The sequence below is a fragment of the Puntigrus tetrazona genome, chromosome 14 (assembly GCF_018831695.1).
Source record: "Puntigrus tetrazona isolate hp1 chromosome 14, ASM1883169v1, whole genome shotgun sequence".
Classification (NCBI taxonomy): Eukaryota; Metazoa; Chordata; class Actinopteri; order Cypriniformes; family Cyprinidae; genus Puntigrus; species Puntigrus tetrazona.
Window position 1 is genome coordinate 18,104,541 of NC_056712.1, and position 21,283 is coordinate 18,125,823.

Here is a 21,283-nt window from a genome sequence, read left to right on the forward strand (position 1 = left end):
GCGCATGCTCACAAGAGTGTTCTCTTAGCTTCATAACATTAAGGTTGAACCTCTAATGTCACGTGGACTGTTTGAATGTGTCGGTTGAATTGCTGTCTATGTAGGGTCAGAATGCTCTTGGATTTCATCAAAGTTTCATCAAGTTCTTTTGTGTTCGGAACGACCTGAGGGTGGGTAATTATTGACTATAATCTTACAATTCACATTCCCCATCCAAACGAAAAATGGTGACAAAAGACACTCACACACACAACTGAAAAATCAAAGCTGAATCATCATTGTTCATTTTACCGCAGGTACGCTACAGCCTGCTCTGAGCATCGGCAAGCAAATGCAAAAAAATGCATGACGCAGAAAACACGGTTCATGCTTGCAGCTCGCAAATAACATCCCTGAATGCAGGCTGTATCAGTGGACAGTAAGAATAAAGCGCAGATAAGCTGCTCTAAAAGGACATCAGGAACGGGATATTGTTAGCCCGCTCCCGTTTAAATTACACCAGCGTTACCGACCGGTATCGTGTTTTGTTCTCAAACTTAATCCTGCGGTGCATAAAATCTAGTCGGGGTGCTGCTCGGTCAGCATTATTAATGATAAGAATATTTCACATGTAGCCAATACGGGCTGAGCGGGGCACAAACGCAGATTTCACTTCCACATGCTAACATAAAAATATTTAAATTGTTTTCATATTACTTCATTGCAATTACATCACCACGTAGATTAAAAAAAAATGAGCCAAAGTCAATTTTTTTTTTTTTTAAATGATTTATCACTGAACATTTTTTTGGACATATTTCATTGACTCATCAACTTCTATAAATGAAGAACTAATATTATCTCCCATATTCGACATTTAATTAAGAATAAGCTGACAGTAATGTCAACAGTTAGTTTTTTTATCTCAAATATTTTGGTGGGTCTCCAAATAGATTGTAGGTGGGTTGTGGAATGGAAAAGTTTGGGACCCCTGCTGTAGAGCATTAAAAAACTGTTTAAAGGTGTGCTATAAACCAGTATTGTCAATATAATGGCTGTTGAGAAATAGCATTTTCACTTGTATCTGATACAGCACGATATAACAAGCACATGCCCTGACACAGAATATATCATCTTGTTCAGAATAACCTATTATGGAGAATCTAATAACTGTAAAAAAAAAAAAAATCCATCTCAGCAATATAAAGATCTGCTCCGACACATCCGCAAGGACATCAGAAGATGCTCTCTCATAAAAGCATTTCGCAAGGTTCAACTTGTAGCATGCGAAGAGGATGCTGGAAATCTCTCTAACAAGCTTGTTCATTACTTATGGCACTTCTAGAGTTTCCTTTGTGCTTCAGAAGTAATCCCCATTGATTCTGTTGCAAATAAGGGCAGTAAACATCCTATTGATCATTAATCAGATCTAAACAGCAACGTCTCTGCTAAAGCCGTGCATGGGCTCTCTGAGCTTAGCTCAGACACACATAATTAAATGAGTACCGTGCATTGATTTTCAGGCCCTCCTCAATATAGATTTAAACTCGACTTCTTCTGGTGACATTGATATAGATTCATTACTCGCAATTACCATCACGAGCACCCCGGCAATTAATTGAATACATTCATTCTGTTCCACTGCAAACATTCATTTAGGAGCCTCTCGTGGGCATATATTTTAGGGGAGGGCATTAACCGAACAGCAAGTAACAGGTCCTGCAGCAAAATCGGAGCGAGGCGCACAAGGCTCCGTAAGATCGAAATGGATTAAGTTGTAAGGGAGGATGTGAGAATTTGGCTTGTGCCAAATCTAATGCATTCGTGACGAGAAATATGACCTCGAGCAGTGTTTGTGTTGTCAGTCATTTATCTAAGCACCGTCTCATCTGCTTTTTACATTCCAAAGAAAATACCTAGACCTGCAGCGTGCTACAGGCCACAGACGTTTCGAACTAAGACATTAACCAGCGCAAGTCTGCAGCTAAGAAAAACTAATGATGAGAAAGAAAAACACGCTTATCGGAATAGAAGTTTTTCATCTGAACACCACGGCGAGCCAACCAGGAAGCTCTGTTGACGCCGTGTTCATTACTGAAGCGACCGAACAGGAAATTTTCCTGCTTGTGTCCTCCGATTAGATTAACCTCTCTGCTCTGGAAAGCCCTTTGTAAACAGCCTGTGCAGATGTCCTTCAGGAGATAACGGCTATCTTCCTAAGTTGTTTCCGTACTTGGGCAGAGAAATGCCCATCAAGCAAATGTGTTCTGTGGATCCTCGGGCTCTTGAGAATACTTAATGTATTGCCATTATTTAGCCAAGGCTGCTCTTGCTATATTTCTCACACATCAAAGAGCTCTGTGCAACCCTTTAAACTGACCGCATGCTGAGACGCAAAATGTCACATCAAGTAATTTTATGCTTGGAATTCTTGTTGTCAGACAAGGCTTTAAAACCTGTGGCTTTTTTGATATGCAGAGAAAAGAGTTGATGGTTATTAGTTTTAATGATAGTTCACTACAAAAAGAAAGTTCTGTCATGATTTACTAATCTAATATTGTTTAAACCCTTATGAATCCCTATAATGTTATATATTCTACCTAGATGTTTAATTAAATTTTATTTCATTTTACGTAAAGCACTTTGAATTACCATTGTATATGTGCTATATGAATAAACTTTGCTTGCCTTGCCTGTACTGTATATGCAAATATCAAATTAAAGAGTTTACAATACAATTATGGTGGTTATGCTCATTTATTGACAGCATTTTGGGGCTTTGCATGCCAAGTGTTGATATGTCATACTGTGAATATTCCCAAACTGGTTATCACCGGTGCACATTCAGTATTAGATATCAACACGCCAAAACCCAATGGGTCTGACAATCAACCAATCATCATTTTGAATGACTCTGGAGTCTTACAAAACAAGTCAAAAGAGACAGCCAAAACGATATAAACCAGCAAAGAGTAAAACAATGCCGCCGCATAATTTATTCATGCCAGATTGCATGCTGGGAACGTCGCCAGCATCCTACTGTAGACATTACACCAGTTAATCTGTAAATATACAAGAGATTACTGTAATGCAGACACAGATAATCATTAGGATTCTACAACAGCAAGCTGCTGCATCACGGCCGTTCAACTCCCGTCAAAATGGAGCATACAGGTGTCATTTAAATGTAATTCCACCATTGCAGGTCAGCAGCTGGCAGTCAGGACAAATGTAAGCACTATGTTTAGTTAATTTATAATAGGCTGCTTTGTATGCCAGGTCCTACCATGGTGTAGTTGTGAGCGACGTTCAAAAGATCCATGCATCCCTGAGCGTCAGCAAACGAACGGATCCCCAGGCAGTTGGATGGGTGCAGTTGTTTCATCAGAAAGTTACAGCAGACCTGAATAACTTGTGAGAGCTGGAGGAGACAAGCGGCAGCTAAAAGACTTTCAATTGTCTCTTCTTTTAGCTCCAGGACTCCTGTACGGAAAAAAAAGAAAGCGAAATGTGCAAGAAACTTTTCAGCGTTATTCTAGGAAGCAAAACGGTACGTTTAACCTGTGTGTACTGACGAATGTTAAACAGTTAGTTTGGGTTTGTAAATTAGTGTTTTGCCCACCGGCATTGACAAAATACTGAGGGGGGATGTGACACTTCTGCTGCGAACAGCACATTTAAATAGTCCGCAGGTGGAATGCAGATACTCACCAGTGTATGCAAAATGAACCAGCGTTCGCAACGCCTCGGGATCGACACCCTCCATTTTAATTTCCTCTTGTTTTGCCTCCCTCACATCATTGGTGAACATGGCAGCAAAGTAGTCTGAAACTGCGCTCAGGACAAGCCTGCAAAAAAATATATATATATATATATTGTGCAGGTAGTTTATATATGCGACTGCGTACTTCGAGATCAACTCAAACAACTTCTCGAGAGCCGCCGTCGCAGAAAATTCCTCCCTACAAAAAGATTTATCTCAGCGTAGCTATTTTCACCAGGTTGTTTCATGCAGCTCTGGGATGATGTTGATTGAGCTCGGTGTCAAACTGGGACACTCAGCAGAGATTTGGCTACAGAGAATTTTTCAACAGAATAGCATCAAAACACTCAGCGGCCGAGAGATTTCTTTAAATAAACACTGTTTTAGAGTCCTTGAAGAAAGTTCAACACGCTTCGTAGTTTGAAATGGAGCGTGCAGCACAGTTTTGACACTTCCCGATGCTGCCATTTGCATATCTGTCCTTAAAGGAACAGTTCACGCAAAAATAAATTTCTGTTTTCACTTTTTTACCATAATGTTGCTCCAAACCCAAGGACTTTTTTTGGATTTTTGAACAATGTGCTCAACGCCCTTTTTTTCCATTAAATTTAAATGAATTTCCCTTGATCTTCCAAGCTTCAAAAAGAATGAAGAAGCACCAAAAAATTTAAATGAACATGGTCCTTGTGTGCTGTATTTCTAGTTTTCTGAGCGTGAGATGTAGACAATGAACAAAATCTTTCAGTTTCAAAAAACGGTTTGAAACAACATGAGAGTGAGTAAATAACAGAATTTTCTTTCTCAGACTTTATTTGCTGCTTATTAATATTTAGTAAGGTAGATGTTAAGTTTGGTATTGCGTAGGATTAGGGATGTTAAATAAGGTAAATTAAGGAATTCATATGTGCTTAATGACTACTAATAAATGGCTAATATTCTAACATGCTGACCCTACAATAAAGTGTTACTGAACCCAGTTCTGTAAAGAAAAAAAGCCAGCTAAACTATTCCTCTAGAGTTAACTGAAAGCTTTAATAATAGCATTGAGTTTTAAGTAGCTGTCGAATAGTTTGATTCTGCCTAAGAATGACTAATGTGAATTCAATTTCAACCTATTCCTGGAGAAGTACGGCGCTGCATTTTAAGCAGCGTTCCCATCGGCCCTGTTGATCCGTCTGTTTTCGCAGTGCAAGCAGGACATTTTGCAGAAAGAAGATTCGGTGGAGACTCACCTGTGCGCGGGGATCTTGTGATCCCCAGCTATCAAAAGCACATCACACAGCTGCTTGTGCTGAAGATAGGTCTCCATCTTTCGAAAGGTCTGTTCCGCATGGTTTGTGGCCTGGAAAAACTCATCTGAGCAGTTGGAGCTCATCCTAGAGAAACTGCTCAAAGCCAACCTGTGGGACAGAAGAGCGGAGTTGAGCTGGGACCGAGCAATGTGCGCTTCTGTCAGTTTGATACGACTGTTTGATCTATGCGGGTGACAGGGGGAACTTAACTAACACCTGCACGGGCTGCCGTGTCCACCTGTGACTTTATCTTTTATTTTTCTCCCTAACTGGCCCTCAGGCCCGAGGCTCGGCAGACTGACGGGTCATGTTGAAAAAAATGTGTGCGTTGCAGCAAAGCATGAGTCACGGACATGTGCAATTCAAACTGTGGTATTTAAAGAGCATTATTTTAGGTCGCCCTAAAAATGCACTTCAGTCATCGACCTTCCTCACATCATTGCAAACCCGTACGAATTCCTTTCTTTGGTCCATACATTGGGTGAGGCTCCAAAAACCCTCTTGGAGCATTCAATTTAATCCTAAGAAAGAATAGCATACAGGTTGAATTAAATTAAATGAGGTTGAGTAAATAATGAACTGTCCCTCCATTATTTGTGTGCACATTCCTTAATTGTGTGTACTACTATTTGGACATACAGACTTAATGGATTACTTGACTTCTACTACTTCAGTTGGTTCACCCATGAAAAATGAAACAGGCGTAGCTTTCTAATATAAATGTGTAATATTATTGAACAATTTTGTGCCAGTTTCATACATTTCGAAAAATGGTATCATGCATGCCGTTTGTGTTATAATGAAAGAAACACATTTGCATCCTTTTTAAACAATGATTGTAATGCACGATTTCACACCAAAAATCACTGTTACTTTGACAATTTCCGCGCTATTCGATGGCTTGATCCAATTTCTGGAGTTCTGCTCCGCCAATGACTGTCACCGTGTTGCAGTTTTCCGTACGCATGCATTAAACATTGCGCACAAGTAATAAAAACACTTCTTTTCTCTCCCAATTGGACATTAGTCATTCTGTGTATATCTTCCTTCACACTCGTGAAAGCTAAAATTGAAACCATTAGAGCTAAACTCCGTAAATAAGTGGATTGAAAGGCAGAGTTTTCCAAAGGGGCAGATTACCAATTGCACAAACTTTGCCGTTTTTATATATTTATTTACTCTTTTGGAAGCACAGGACTTTGTGGGGATCTGGTCTCTTCATAGAGTCTCGATAATGTAAATTCTGAGCTGCTCTCCCTGCAGACCGGTAGATTACAAGCCATTGTGCTGCATCTGAATAATCCCTCTGACTCACAGCAAACAATCTAAACCCTTTATTTTGCTGTCCTTCACGGAACAAATCCATGGCTGACATTTAACCAGTCCACAACACTGTTTAAAAAGTCTAGCCGCCGTAGGGAAGTACAGTAGAGCCGTGCATTCTGATTACTTGTCTGAAATATATGCCACAGAGAAGGGCACATACGCTTTGAATGATCACCAAAGGTTTTGCCTAACAAAAACAAAGCGTGACCACTTTATTATCTGTACTGTCCACTTCATCTTTCAACGAGAGTTGCAAAACCATAAAGTTGCGAATGAATATTAAGCATCTGATAAAATGTTATGATCTCGTAAAAGTTTTAATTACGGAGTAAATCCCACTGAAAGCTGCTCTCGTTGGATCAATCGTTTCGACTCGTCCTTCAAGGGACACATTCGCCCTTGTGTCCTCTGCTTTAAAGGCGGACATGCTCTATCATACGAGCTAGTTTTTTTAAGCATACCGCTGTCTAAATCACATTAATTCTAGAGTACGTGCTTCCGCTCTCTTTATAGCAGACTACATGTGATAAGTAGTCAGCTGGCACATTTAAAATGATGGAGTTGGCTTGACGTGAGTTAGCTTGATGAGCAAGGTGACTCTCATACGGAATACATTATCTTTATCTCTCTGGTCAGCTGTCAGGGGTAGGTGATCGCACTGATATTTACAAGCCGAGGGGAGCTGACTTCTAAACATTTAAAAATGGTCCTGGGGTTGCTCTGATCTAATGCCACATGCAAAGCCAAACTCAGGTTGTCTGGCTGACGGATCGCATCAAATAGCCTGCTATTTTACATGTAGAGCATCCAGTTTGCTTAAAGGAACAGTTCACCTAAAAATGTTTATTTGCTGAAAAGGTAGTAACCCTCAGGGCATCCGAAATTGCATATGTAGATGTTTGTTTCTTCATCAAAGCAAATTTGGAGACATGTTGCATCACTTTCTCGCCAGTTCGAGAGTCCGAACTGCTGCTAAAAACAGTAATCCACAAGAAATGCACACCCACTCTAGTCAAGAAAGTCTGTGACCAGGCTGCTTTGGGTCGCCACTGCACTTTTAGGATGTGGACGTTTTCAGCATTTTTTTATTTTTGGGTGAGCTGTTCCTTTAAAATGTTTGCATGCTTCCCTGTTATTGTTTTGTGATGAAGCTACTTTATATGGCCCAAGTGAACGAAAGAAAGAGTGGTGGTTATTGGTTTTAAAGCCAGTGGCTTCTGATGATGCACAAGACAATGCAGTGCCATTGAATTTACATCACATTGTTTACATTACGCCGGCTTGTTTTTGTGAATTAAGAGAGACACATCGGCAGCTGCAAGACAATTAGACATTAATAACAGTTTAGATTGCACAGACAGCAAAGGCTACCAGTCCCAGACTCCTCCTGGTCATTATAAGGTTGTTTTTTATGCTAAATAGGTGGGTAATTTATCTCACTGACATTATAGCTACATTTTGGCACAGCGCTGGGTGTAGTGAATAAGAAATAAGCCAACACAAGAAGGGTTGTAAAACCTAGATGCATTACTTTTGCTCAAAGGAATGCTGAGAGGACTTTTATGTCTACCAATATCGAAGAACCAAATTGCTTCTGTATCACTTTCTGAAAGGTTGTAAATTCACTGAAAATGTTTTCTTTCTGCTTTTGAAATTGGCTTTTTATAAAGAAGGGTCTTTACGAGCCGCAATGCACCTGTAACGCGACGCGCCGCAAATAAAACATTTTTGTAACCCCTGAATAATATATAACAAAAGGTTCCTATACACATTTCATATATTTATGTGCTTTGATCTTACGTTTACGTTGCTGTAAATCTTAATTTTATGCCGTTCTATTATAAGCTTATCCGTTTTATTTTCCATTATCTCTCTTTTATTTGTTGTTGTTGATGCTGTTAATGCACTGGTTCGAGTACTACTTCTGGCTAAATAAATCTTCACATCGTTATGCACTGTGAACAGAAAGAATAAACAGCTCAACAGTTGAAACTGCCGTGTGACATATTCCATACTCAGAGGACTTTTATAGAAATCTATTTGTTGTGTTATCTGGTGCATTACATAACTCATCATATCTCCATATCAGTACAACATCTGAACAGTTATTGAACTTGAGCTGTATCGCTCTATTCACCCAGATCAATAACAAGTGGGCAGTTGTTGCAGTTACCTGAGCGTTTCTTGACAAGAGCCTGCCAACAGACTCTTCAAACACTATTTCAAGAGCCTGACACGGAGAGCATGTTATATGCGGAGCACAGCAAAGTGCTCAACCAGATTTTACACGCATCATTCCCTTTGTCTCCGAAACAGATGCTTGTTATTATCAGCATAAATCTTTTTTTTTTTAGTATCACTTAAAAATGCCATTTATTAAGATACGCTAGCTCTGCGTAAGTGTTTTGTTCAATACAAAAATGGCATTAAAAAAAATGTAGGCAATATTCATGCATTAATTTTAGCCAATCAAATACGTATACAAATTGCTAGAAAGCAGGTATTAAGGATTTTCAAGGATGTTATGATAAAATATGCATCTGCATCTTTGCTCGCACACGTTTGCGCATTGGGTGACCTTTCAAGAAATAGATGCTAGCTGCTTGCAAACATACTGAGGCAGCCCTGAGCGATTTTATTTGGCAGGATCTTATTCCTCGTAGAACAGCACATCAATGCCTCTTTCTCGATTTCTGAAGCATGCTTTGTTATTCAGCGATGCACAGTGCACACATTATGTTGAAACTCCACAACAGCGCTTTCGTGCTTATAAACCGAGCCAGCTCCGCGCGTCTGTGGGGTTTTCGTCCATTTTGAAATTTGCTTGCCTTTTCCGAAATGTCACTGAATAGGATAGATTTTTCAATGTGAACAAATCTGCTTTGAGTCTAATCTAATTCTTGTAAATATTCAGATTCTACAAGCATAAACAGCACCACCCGGATACGGAGACAAAATGCTGAGCATGTTCGGTACCATTTAATAAAACACCAGGCCGATGTTTGCAAGGCGTTTTATTTTCTGACCTTAAAAGCTTGCATATCTATTAAAGCACCTGGCGTATCTATAAATGTAGAATCCTAATAATATGTCTTGTGTGTCTAACAGACAATTCCACAACAATAAACTAAGTGAAGATGAATGAACCTCACTTCTAAAAGAGGATTACAGCTATCTGTGCTCGCTCAAAGCCGTGAGTAGAAATCATCTTTATCACCCAGACAGCTTAACTGGGGCTTCCTTCCTCCAGCATTTTCACCCACTGTCCTTTAAGTCTGATGTACTGAGTACAGTGGGGGCTCAACCTCATTTTTAGATAGATCTATATTCATGTAAGCCCCAGGATTTGTGCTAAAGGAATTATTTTCTTTCTGTTAGATTGCTCAATTCCAGCAATCAAAAAGCATGACTGTTAAAGAAATAAATATCCAGCCATTAGCATTCAGAAAGTGCTCCTTAAGTCGTTTGTCAAAACGGACACGAAATTAAAATACAGTTTTAAGGGAGCCTCCATTTTACATTCTGCTAGCATTGTTTTAACTATTACATTAGAATGCGGGGTTGGACGCAATTCATGCTTTAATAAGTTGCTTCATTGAATTGGAATGGAAGGAAGAGAAACGTACTGAATTCGAAATAAATAAATACACCTAAATAAGTTAAAAATATATATATTATGAGGTACTTAAAAGTAGCTACACGTATTTTTCGGTTCGTCGTGTGTATCAAACGCATACAGTTTTGTTAAATCGCTGCATGCACGGAATTTAGACTGATTTCTGATTTTTTTTCTTTTTTCTTTTTTACTCAGGGGACAATAACCTACCGATATCGATATATTATAATATAGCGAACACAGCGGGCTCAAAGTAAGCTGCTGCAGCCTGAAACACGATGTGATATATCAAACGCTTCAAACTAAATCATAAACCTGCGCGACTGGACCTCCTGCCAGGTGTGTGTGTGTAGTTTAATGCATTTGTGACAGTGTGCTTTATCTGTGTACTTACCTGTAAATGACTGAAATGAACGCGAGTATTTCCATTTTGCATGAAAGCTCGTGCTGACTCAAACTTAAATGAAGGCGCGTTGGCGCGCGCATGCGCGTCAAGACGGAGCTCATTAAAGTACGAGCGCCATAAAAGTAAACGTTTAACATTAACAACAGCCCCATAACCTGCAGTGTGTGTTGCTTTAGCCTATTTTAGTTGGTTTAGCCTATTTTTATTTTACTGCTGCACCAATACTAGTTATGTTTTTTTGTGTATGTTTGTTTGTTTTGTGTGTGTGTGTGTGTGTGTGTGTGTGTGTGTGTGTGTGTGTGTGTGTGTGTGTGTGTGCGCGCGTTAATTACCCCTTAATTACTGTTTTGTTGTTGTTGTTGTTTCGCCTTGGTTCATACAATGAGGATAAATGCATCAAATGTAACGAAACAAATAGAAATGCCTATCTGTATGTGTCCACTATTCTTGCAATAAGTGGCACAATATACAGCCAAGATGGCCATTATTCCAAAATAAATCTGTTTATTTTGCTATAATGACCAGCTTCCCTTATTTTTCTAAGATAGGTAGGCCTACCTAAAATAATGACAGAATTAGCACAGGGGGCAGCACAGTCTACATTTTTTGTAATAATTATCCTATCTGTTACTATTAGCCATTCAAATCTCTTTAACAAGAAAAGCCATGTAGAATATGCCTACTGCACTATTATAGCCCTTTGTGACTGTGAACATATAAAATAGCTGCTGCCGTAGCAATCAAAATAACTTATTGCCTCAACATGCCTACCTACAGTATTTATGAATTCCACTTGTCAAAAAGTCTAGTCCTGTCAGCATACTTTCAACCCAGACTGAATAGATCAAAGGTGTGGCTGGTTCCTTCCCCAAAGTCAATGCCTGAAGGGAGAAAGGATGTATCAATAGATTTACCGACTGGGATTTTCATTCAGCTTTAGCTTTGTACATTTGAATAAATGGTTAATGCCAAAAGTAGGTGTTTTTTTAACATGTTGACTCTTAGACTGAGCTTTAAGAACCATTAATATTCCAGCACCCATTCAGTGTCAAAACGCTGTCAACTGATGATACATCGCATTTTAAGATAAAGGTTAATTGCCTGAAATTGGCTTTTAATAGTCCACGTTCTGCAAACAACTTCTGCGAATGCATTATTAATGAGACAACAACAAAAACATTATGAGAGGCAATACAGGTCACAGATCTTCAGAACCTTTAATTAGATTGCATTGAATATAAACAAACCTCTCGTGGAAACGGTGGAAGCACAATTACCCAGTGTATCAATATGTCTTAATATGCAGTGCTATTACCATCTCCATGTGGTAGTTAAAACGGCGAAGTGCATTAAACGCATTTTACTTTGATCGTTGCTTTATTTCTCGTCCTTTGTAGAGAACCATTCACGATATGTGTCGGTGCTTTTGGTTTTGGGGGTGGTTTACTTTCTGTGTCTTTCATGCCAGACCATTTTATCTACACTTCGGCACAAAGATGAAGTTAGAGAGGATATCTGTAAACTTAACCACGCACAGATCTTCAGAAGAAGAACAGGTGTGAAGATGAAAGCATGTTTATGCTATAACCTCCAGGTCAGACCCTGCTTATTATCATAAGTGTTGCGTTTTTTTCTTTATCTTCAGACTGCGTTGCCCCTTCAGAGTGCAGTGTCTCATCACCTATTTACCTTTCTAACCATCTGCAAGGTAAATAGTGCTTACCTCAAGGGTTATAAAAACTGCAGAAAACTACGTCAGTATTCTTAACGTCAAAGAAAAAGCTGCGGCTCAGTCACATGCCATTAAGAGCGATTTTACAGAGGGGCTCTGTACATTATTTAAAAGAAGTCAATTTAAATAGGCTCGTTAAAGTATACGCTGCGCGTGAATCCGTTATGTTGTAAAATGAATCTGTTTTTCCCCCATCATATTCGGTAAGAAAAATGAAGCCAGATGTTTGCTAAGTGTGCATTTTTGCTCTAATATCCTATTCTCGGCAGATGCAAATTATGAACATCTACCAATTATGCTGAGGCTAATAGACATGTTGAAAAGCTGAATTATAATTTGATTGAATGCCGAACAGTCAGCAGTGTTAGGATAATTTATTGCCTGGCTTTAATGTATTGATCTCAAATGACAACAAATCCTGAATTATCAATAATTATGCTAATAGATGCGTTTCGAAGACAAACAACGTTCTACTGCAGAAATACGGAAGCGAGTGTCGCTGCTATGAACTACAAAAAAATATATTGTGTATTTTTAAAAACATACTGCGCACAGATCTGTACAAATGCATTGTATAGGCGTTATACTGCTGTAGACTTTAACACTAGATGATTTGTAAAACTTGTTTAGATATTCATGTAAAAGCTAATTATGAAGGCTATTGAGCTTTCCAGCCAAATGGAATAACAGTCTGTTTCTGTCTTGAACTATACACATTAATGCATTAACATGAGAAGGCATTTTCTCAGTGTTCTGTTGGGTTTTTTTGACGCTGCCCTTTATTTAAGTTTTTATAAAAGCCCTTGTGATGTTTAGCTATTTCCAGGGTTTTTGTGCAATGCTTTCTTTTGAACACATAAAAACTTAATTCACTGATTAATCAGTAAGCAACCAACAAGCTTTGAAGCAAAATCTTGATTCATAAAGCAATCTTTCGCAAAGCCAATATTAATACAGCGCTTGTTAGAAAAAGCGTCCAATAGTTATTTACTCCATCTCTTTAAACTTCAGTTATTTTAATACTTTAAACCAGCTTCAATCATTTCTTCCACACATTCGACACTGAACTCGCCTCTTGCGTTTTTCCCCGTCTCACACTACATATCCATTTCTCTACCTGGACAATGTCTCTTGACCTGTCAATGCTGTATGAAGATACCATAAATCTCTCCCTGAAATGAAGCTCTACTCATCCTAGGACAAGATGGTGTCATTATTTTCCAAGGCAATTGAGAGGAAATTGAGATATCATTCAACGTAACGGCTGCTGACTCAAGTGTCTGCTGTTTCCTTATTAAAGGGTCAGGGCCAAAATTCTTCTCATAGACACCGTTTCATCAAAAGAAAGGCATGGTCTTTTTCACAAGGACTTAGTGACGCACTCAATATATTTTTCACAATGTGTTTTTCCGATAAGTGCTTAAAAACGTAAATATAGAAATGCACGCGATCGTTTGAAAGATATAATACAGTAAAACATCATTATTATTTGCATTAATGAATTAACAGATTAGCATACGATTAAGGGCTATAAACATTCATTTATTTAAATATATTATCATCTATAACACAATACACTTCTAATATATGCACAACATCCATTTGTATAGCAGTCTATGGCTCCTCTGTAAAAAAAACTGCAAAGGATTTCCAAAAATCCTTCAGCAAAATGACTTCCAGCCAGTAATTACAGTGAGCTTAGGCATTACTCCTTTTGAACTCGCTCAACCTTTCACCAGATTTCATGAAATAATTACAGTGCATTCAAGACAATGCGTTCAAAACTTTAGCGAATGGCCATTAGCATTTCGTCGAATATGTTATCATGTTTGCTGTTCAACATGCGGCGCTTAAAACGATTCTCCACTAATATGACTGACGTTATTTTATCATTATGGCACTACCCAGTCGTGTTAAGTAGACCTGCTGATATTTTCACCACAATGCTTGATATGAACTTCAATTTGCACATAACAATGTAGTAGTTCTGCTACAACCCATGACCCTTTGCAAGCCGGCATGTTGTCAGCTTGTCAGACTAGTTGAAGAAACGGTAACACAGATCACAGACATGGCCCTAAGCCCTTTACGCCTGCAGGGATATGTAGGACACCAAACATTGCTCGCTCTCTCTCTCTCTCTCTCTCTCTCTCTCTCTCTCTCTCTCTCTCTCTCTCTCTCTCACTCTTTCTCTGCTCGGCCCTTTTGAACAGATCAGAAACAGACGTTTCACATAAATATGAATTTACTTGAAATGAGTGTCTATTATAGTGAATATACATGTCAGATTTAGCAAGATACCGGGTATGAGTGCATGTTGAAACAGAGAAGGAGGTTGGATTCTTTTTAAACATTTCCAGATTCGGATGTTAAATTTATAGAAAAACAATACATTTAACAGATTTCGTGCTTGGAGTGTCAGCATGCCCTCCACTAACATGATCTTACTGGTTCAGTTCATCATTACAAAATCACCATGACCTCTCTAATTTCAGCATATATTATATGCCTCTTCATTTCACTTTCTGTTTGAAAAAAATAACCCTTAAAAAGATGGATATTTCATCAATCCCTTTGAATTATTTATGATGAGCAGGTCTGCAGCCTCAATATTAGAGAAGATCGACAGAAACATTCTAAACATAGTATTCAGCACTTTTCATCAATTCCCATAGTGATACAGCTTCCAGGCTGAATCCAGATTAATTTCTTCCCTAAAATATTTTATTCATTACTGCCTTGGCTGCCTCACAAGATTTTGAGGTTCCACCGGTTTGACGTTTCACTGGTAATAAAATCCATGAGTAATATATCAGATAAATATAGCTTATACAGCGGACGCTATTAAACGCGACGTGTTTGGCATTTTTCCTAGTAATGTGTTTTATTTGAATACATTTAAAAACGAACATAATTGCGCATTGTGTTGTGAGACATTGCATGTCAATACAAAGCTTTTTCATCATTTTTATTAGCAGTGCTGGTGTAGAGAGGACTGGAAACGGAGGGGGAAATGGGATCGACAAACAATGCAAGGCGCTACAATAACGATAAGTATGGAACATTTTTGTATTTAAATAATGTGTATGGATAAGTTAAGTCCTATATAGCTCAACTGTAATGAACTACAAGTGCATTTTCCAAACAATAAACTCCTAAGACCAAATGTGTACTACAATTTATATCCAGCTCATTTTATATACATATTCTGCTTTATAATTGCACTCTAATGCATTACCACCTCTTCTTCAACTCTCCTTTACTGATGAATGTCACACAGGGCAGTGAAACCAATGAATAGTTATTTTTTGCCCTTTGGGAAAAAATGTGCATTGAGGAATTTGGTCTGATCTCACTATTAACTCACACACAGAGATGCACAACAAAATCCCTAGTCTAGAGGCACATTAAAGGGCTCATTTCCATTACATTGTGCCTGTAAGGGAAATTTATGCTTTATTTACGCATTCTAAATGAAAAGTGATAAAAGGACGGGGAAGAAAAACACAGAATAACAAACAAATGTAACAGCAGATGTATTATAGCATACCTAGAGGCTCTGATGTATGATAATTTAAAGCACATGATGGGAGAGTCTTCAGGGATCAAATGTCTTTTGTTTCTGTCTAATTCTCTGATTAAGTATTCATAACACAGCACATGATAGCCTCACTGTGGCACTCATGAAAACACAGTAGTTAATTTTCAGGGGTTAAGAATGATTTTCTAGTGTATAAGATTAAATTTGCAATTTGTTTTAATGTTGCGGCTAATGTCATTTCTGTATGAAAATAGCGCTTTTTCCACGGTAGATGAAGAATGAAGTCATGGTACTTAAGTTCGCAAGACCATATCAATCAGTGGACAAGCCTATTAACACTAAGAAAGCTTTCAGACCAGCAAAGCAATTAACATGAGCTTTTAAAGGGTCAAAACTTGACGTTTGAGACTTCATGTCTTGCGTCTACAAGCGATGCAGATAATACTGACTTCAGGTTGGATCAGTAAGGAATATTCTTGCCAGGTTTACCTGATTTATTTATTGTCTTTGACCTGAATTGATTCTATTACCATACTGTTAAGAGATAAAGGCCAAAAAAGCAACACCGCACACGCTCTAAAATATTAATAGACTCATAAATATCCATGGGGAGATGTGCCTATAGCAGGAGATATAGCAGTGCTTATTGGGAGCCACAAACCCATGGCTAATGTTAATATAGTACAATTTAATGTTTTCAATGCCCTCTGACCCGTGCATCGCACGTATTTGTAAATCTGCAGTCAGTCCAGTCCCGAGCTGCAAATACAGCCAGTGCTCCTTGCCAGAACAAGCAAGACTGAATAAATAAAGAGCCATTCACGGAGGATATGTTTACATGTTTTGAAAAAAATCTGTATACTGGAAAGGAAAGAGGAGAAAATGCATAAATTGTTAAATGAAAATACCGGAAAGTGATTTTAAAAGATATAAACAATAACGTAAAGCATTTAAATTGATGAGCATACGATACTATAATTTGAATAAATCACTTGATACACTACAAATATGTTATTCTTAATCAAGGGTTATTTAGATTCAGTATTAATTCCGTCTAAACACAAAAGCATTTGATGGACAGTAACAGTTTCACATGCATATGCAAATGAACTATAAATGTTCATCAGGTGTAAAACACGATGGACTATTTGCGTAGGCGCATTTTTTTTTTTTTTTAAAGGAGAGCGTTGTTTTGCTTTTATCTCTCATGACATCATCTTATAGAGTGGGTCAGTCTTGCCACTTCCTTATCTGAGAATATGTTTACTTCCTGCTTTACGGTGACATTATGCTAGACACAGCCGCTCAGTGGAAGAAAAAAAAAAACAAGACCTTTCTCTCCTAAACATCCAGCACTTAAGATGTGAATTGAAAGCGTCTGTGGAAGTAGGGCTTTATAATCTCGTAAATTTCGATCGATCGGAGCAAGCAAATGAAATGTTCTCTTTCTCTCGAACTGCACTGATGTGTAAACATCATCCCCACTAAAGATAATTCATCCTGTTGCCCTTCCCCAAATTTATAGCCCTTGCGCCGATGGTCTCTGATGTACCCTCTCTGTAGCATTTATAAGTCAAAGGATGCGCGCGTTAACACGCCATGAAATATTCCTGCTTCAGGTTATGAAAATGCAGGCTGCTAAAACCACCTCACGGCTTACAGAACGTGTTATACTGCCGGCTATATTCAGACGCCTCTGTGTTTTCTTCTGTGTTTTGCGAGATGTCTGCTTGATGAATAATTTATCTGTGGGTATTTCAGAGCTGTGCTTCTACAACCCGTGTGCCATGTGAATGAACTATTCCCAGGTGAGCAGCGGTGGCAGCTGCAATGGTGGAGTTGATTGAAAAACGATATTCTCCGAAGACCGAAGCGGCGTGTAAGCTGCTGCCCTGAGTGCTGGCAACGCAGCCAATGAAAATAAAACAAACTGTCATTTCTGAGCGAATTTCACTGGTGTAATGAGCCCGAATAAAGTGACAGTTAAATACTGTACTTGTACTGAATCCTTACGCTCCCTGGGGCTTAGCGTAAATCCACTCCGTGCCAAAATAACACCTCGCTCATCTCTAGGCACTGTACTGTCTGTTTTCATTACCGCACTAAGGGCAAAAATAGGATTTTCATCTAAAAACTGCAAGTCTTTCATGCCTACAGGCAGAACTTAGTCGCTTCCACCCTGCATGTGTTAGCTGACAGCAGCAGGCACCTCTTCACACATCTGGTTATACGGTTCTATTTCTGCACTCAGCTTTTTTTTTTTTACCTGTCTGTGGCTTCCTCCTCACAGGGATCCTCCGGATTGCTCTTCACATCCTCATGGCTGCTCTTCGCCTCCTCTTTCCTGGCACTGCAAGGTGAGTTGCTCTTGGGAAGCTCCTCGCTGGCTTGGAGGTGCTGGATGATGTTTTGCTGGTGCCATGATTGATCGCCTGGCCTGACATAAACAGGCGTGGGTCCAGGGTTCGGTGCCAGAATGCTGTGCACGGGGCTGTTATTCTTGCGGAAACCTCCTCTGTCCCGGGAGTGACTCTTTAGCCGGACCGGTGTTCCCCGTTGGTCGAAACCTTCCTGTTGGATGTAGCCCCCGTTCCCAGCCGAGGTCTGAGTGCTGTGGCTGAACCAGCGCCAGCGGAGCCTGAGGATCTGCTTCACGTCAAACTCCTTTTTTCCAGACACAGACATGCTATTTGACTCGATGCCAGTGGCACATGGAATCCGAGGAATATCGAGGCTGAGTCTCGGCTTGAGAGGCTTCACCTCTTTTGTCTTTGTTGCCTGGTCTGGCGTCTGCAGCTTCTTCCTCGTGTCTTATTTCCCCTCTTCTCCAACTCTGTCTGCTCCTTGTCCTTAGTTATAGCGCACACATGATATCCTCTGCCTGTACCACCCTCCTCCCTTCCCTTTGTCGTTCTGTGTCTCTCTGCACATACGACACACACACACAGACACACACAACACAGAAAATTAGGAACGCTCACAGCAACCTGCTCTGATTCCAGCCGCAAATAAGGAACAGCTCTTACCCGGGAAGCCGAGGTGCCAAACTGACAGGACGCAGAGGTCAAACCTTAGTGGGGAAAATCTCGTAGCACAGGAAAGAAAGCCAAAACCAGCAGCATCTCCTTCCACGAGCAGCATCATCTGCGCTCGCACTCACACTCTGCCCCTTTCCTTTCTGTGTGCACACACATGCTCTTTCCCTCGCTCTAGCTCTCTCTCGCTCCTCACGCATGCACATAGACATGTCTCCTCGCACAGTCCCCCCATCTGATGGGATCCCGAGGGAGACGGTCTCAGGCTCTCAGCGAAGGAAACCATGCAGAAAAATATTCTCTCCCTGTCTGTCTCAAGCAGTAGTGACAGATAAACACCAAAGTGTTTCACTGTTTTGACTTCACCAGTTAGTATTTCATCTCAAGTATGTAACTGTGTGCTTGCATACATCTTTTATTGGTATACCCAAAGCATTCTTTGATCTCTGAATACAGCAACTTACGAGAAATGCATACTATCTATGGTAACAATAATCATTTTATACTATAATTATTTTTAATGCAAAGAGAAAAAATCCCCCTTAAACTGCATATAAGGAAACAAATACAAATTTGTTGATGTTGGGATGTCGTGGGGTTTTTTTTTCTGGCTTAGAGGTTGTGTTTATCGTATAGACTGTTCTAGATGCTCTGCAATGTATGCTGTTTTTAAACCAAGATTTTCCAGTCTTATACTGATACTGATAATGATTTATTCATGTGCATTGCATTCAGTTGGCTGTTCTTTCGCTAGGCTGAAAATATGGATACTATCCTATCATCCTTTCATATTATACCTGTTATTGTGAGGAGTTCCCTTTGCTTTATTCCAAATGGTTGCAAATGAAAACATTAAAATAAAAACTAAAAGAGAGAGCTATGGGTCTTGTTTTAAGGTTTATATGCATCAAACCAGTAAATGTATATATTTATTTATTTTCTATTTGCCTAGCATCAAGTTTCATTACAATATATTTTCAATATATATCAACCTTTTATCAAACCTAAAACCAAAACAACACAACACCTGTTCTTGTCTTAAGGCAACTTCACATGTTGGCTGCCATATTAATTTATTTATTGTTTTATTATTATTATTTAGATAGACAGTTTGCTTATTGTTTTGAAACTTTATTATAAGAATATTTAAACCTAATGCGAAATATTCCGTGCCCTGTTCACCTGTTCACAAGATGTCTAGTATGTTATTATATATGTGCATTTATTTGTATAATGGTACAAAATTCACAAGTGAATCTGCGAAATGCACAAGATACTACAACAAATTTGTCAAATGAAGCCATTGCTAGTTGCTCCGAATAGAAAAAAAAGCAAGACATCTGTCATCTGGTACATGCAACATTTTATGTCTGTTCTTTTAACACATTAGCTATTACATTCTGTCCATTCTGCCCTTAAAGAGCCCTAAGTATCCAAAGGTCATATTCTCCCTGAAATGGATTTTAATGCATTAGACATACATAGGTAATTATTTTGGTGCAGAACCAGTACACACCAGTATGAACTGAAATAAATGCACAGTCTAGCCTCTTATTCCTGTAGGAGTCAAGGACACCATCTGTTTAAGTCTCTTTGATACAAGAGATGTCAGCTTAGACTGCTGCTCACTGTATTATTCACAAACATCTGCCCTACCAGATAAAGAGAGATTCTTCCTACCTGCATAACACATAAATAATCATAATTCTACAACAAGGAGCGCTGATGAAGGAACAACACTCCAAACCCACTAGCTCTTAACGTACTGGTTATTTTCCGATATTAATGCAGATTTGACTCCTTTATTAAATTTTTTGAACAGTATAACTGCAGTACATGTAACGTTTCCTCCTGTCACAACAGCCAGGAGCAAAAATTGTGTGATGCCAAGCATACAAATAGGAAAAAAAAGAGTTAACTTCTAATAAATTCTATAATATTTCCCCTCTTAAAATTAGACAAGCCAGGAACTACCAAGGAAATCGATACGCTAAAATTATGGAATTTATGTATATAAAACAGCACAAGATGGAAATTCTCAGAATCAAACATGTTCAAAGATAAAATCCATTCACCCGAATCCACTCGATTCCTTGTAATGTCAGTAGCATACTAAAAGAGTCATTTAAAAAAAAAAAGTCATTTATGTCTTACCTCTCAAACGAAACAGATAAACTACGGGTGCTTGCCTGTCGTCCTCTCAGCTCATAAGTTGCTTGTCATAGATTTCAAGCTAAGCGTAAAATAGATGGCCCCTTTTTTTCTCACCCCAGTTCTGCTAGCGAATATTTGCATACAAAACAAACCACATTTTCCTCCCTCAAAGGAATTTCCTGATCATTTCCTTCCTTAGTACTGGTTTGAAGAACCAGGGCAGGAAAGCCATTTCCTGTTTTTTAACGTTGGCTCCTATCAAAGTATTCATAGAAAGCTAAAAGCATAATGTTAGAATTAACACATTTTGAAAAATTTAACCTTGCTTTAATAAGTTTGGTGACACTGATATTCAAGTTATTCCAACAAAACTGTTCTGTGTGGTTTTGTATTACAATACAAAAGGAATTGTGCATTTGTGTACATTTTCCGTACTTTA

The 21,283-nt window shown here is 38.9% G+C and overlaps 1 protein-coding gene across 5 annotated transcripts in view; it reads right to left on the reverse strand.

Annotated features, from left to right (window-relative positions):
• klhl4 (kelch-like family member 4) overlaps positions 1-21,171 on the reverse strand; it is a 33,605-nt gene extending 12,434 nt beyond the window's left edge. The window contains exons 1-5 of one of the 5 annotated variants that reach the window (XM_043256561.1): positions 18,682-20,821; positions 17,922-18,578; positions 4,975-5,142; positions 3,691-3,827; positions 3,266-3,462 (exon numbers count right to left, since the gene is read on the reverse strand). In XM_043256561.1, the coding sequence (XP_043112496.1) occupies positions 3,266-3,462; positions 3,691-3,827; positions 4,975-5,142; positions 17,922-18,340 (921 nt within the window). In that variant the 5' untranslated portion in view covers positions 18,341-18,578; positions 18,682-20,821. Of the gene's footprint in view, positions 1-3,265; positions 3,463-3,690; positions 3,828-4,974; positions 5,143-10,370; positions 10,455-11,153; positions 11,264-17,921; positions 18,579-18,681; positions 20,824-20,844 lie in introns of those variants that run through there. The other 4 variants (XM_043256564.1, XM_043256562.1, XM_043256566.1 and 1 more) reach the window with 4 other exon arrangements.
• Between the last annotated feature and the right edge of the window lie 112 nt (positions 21,172-21,283).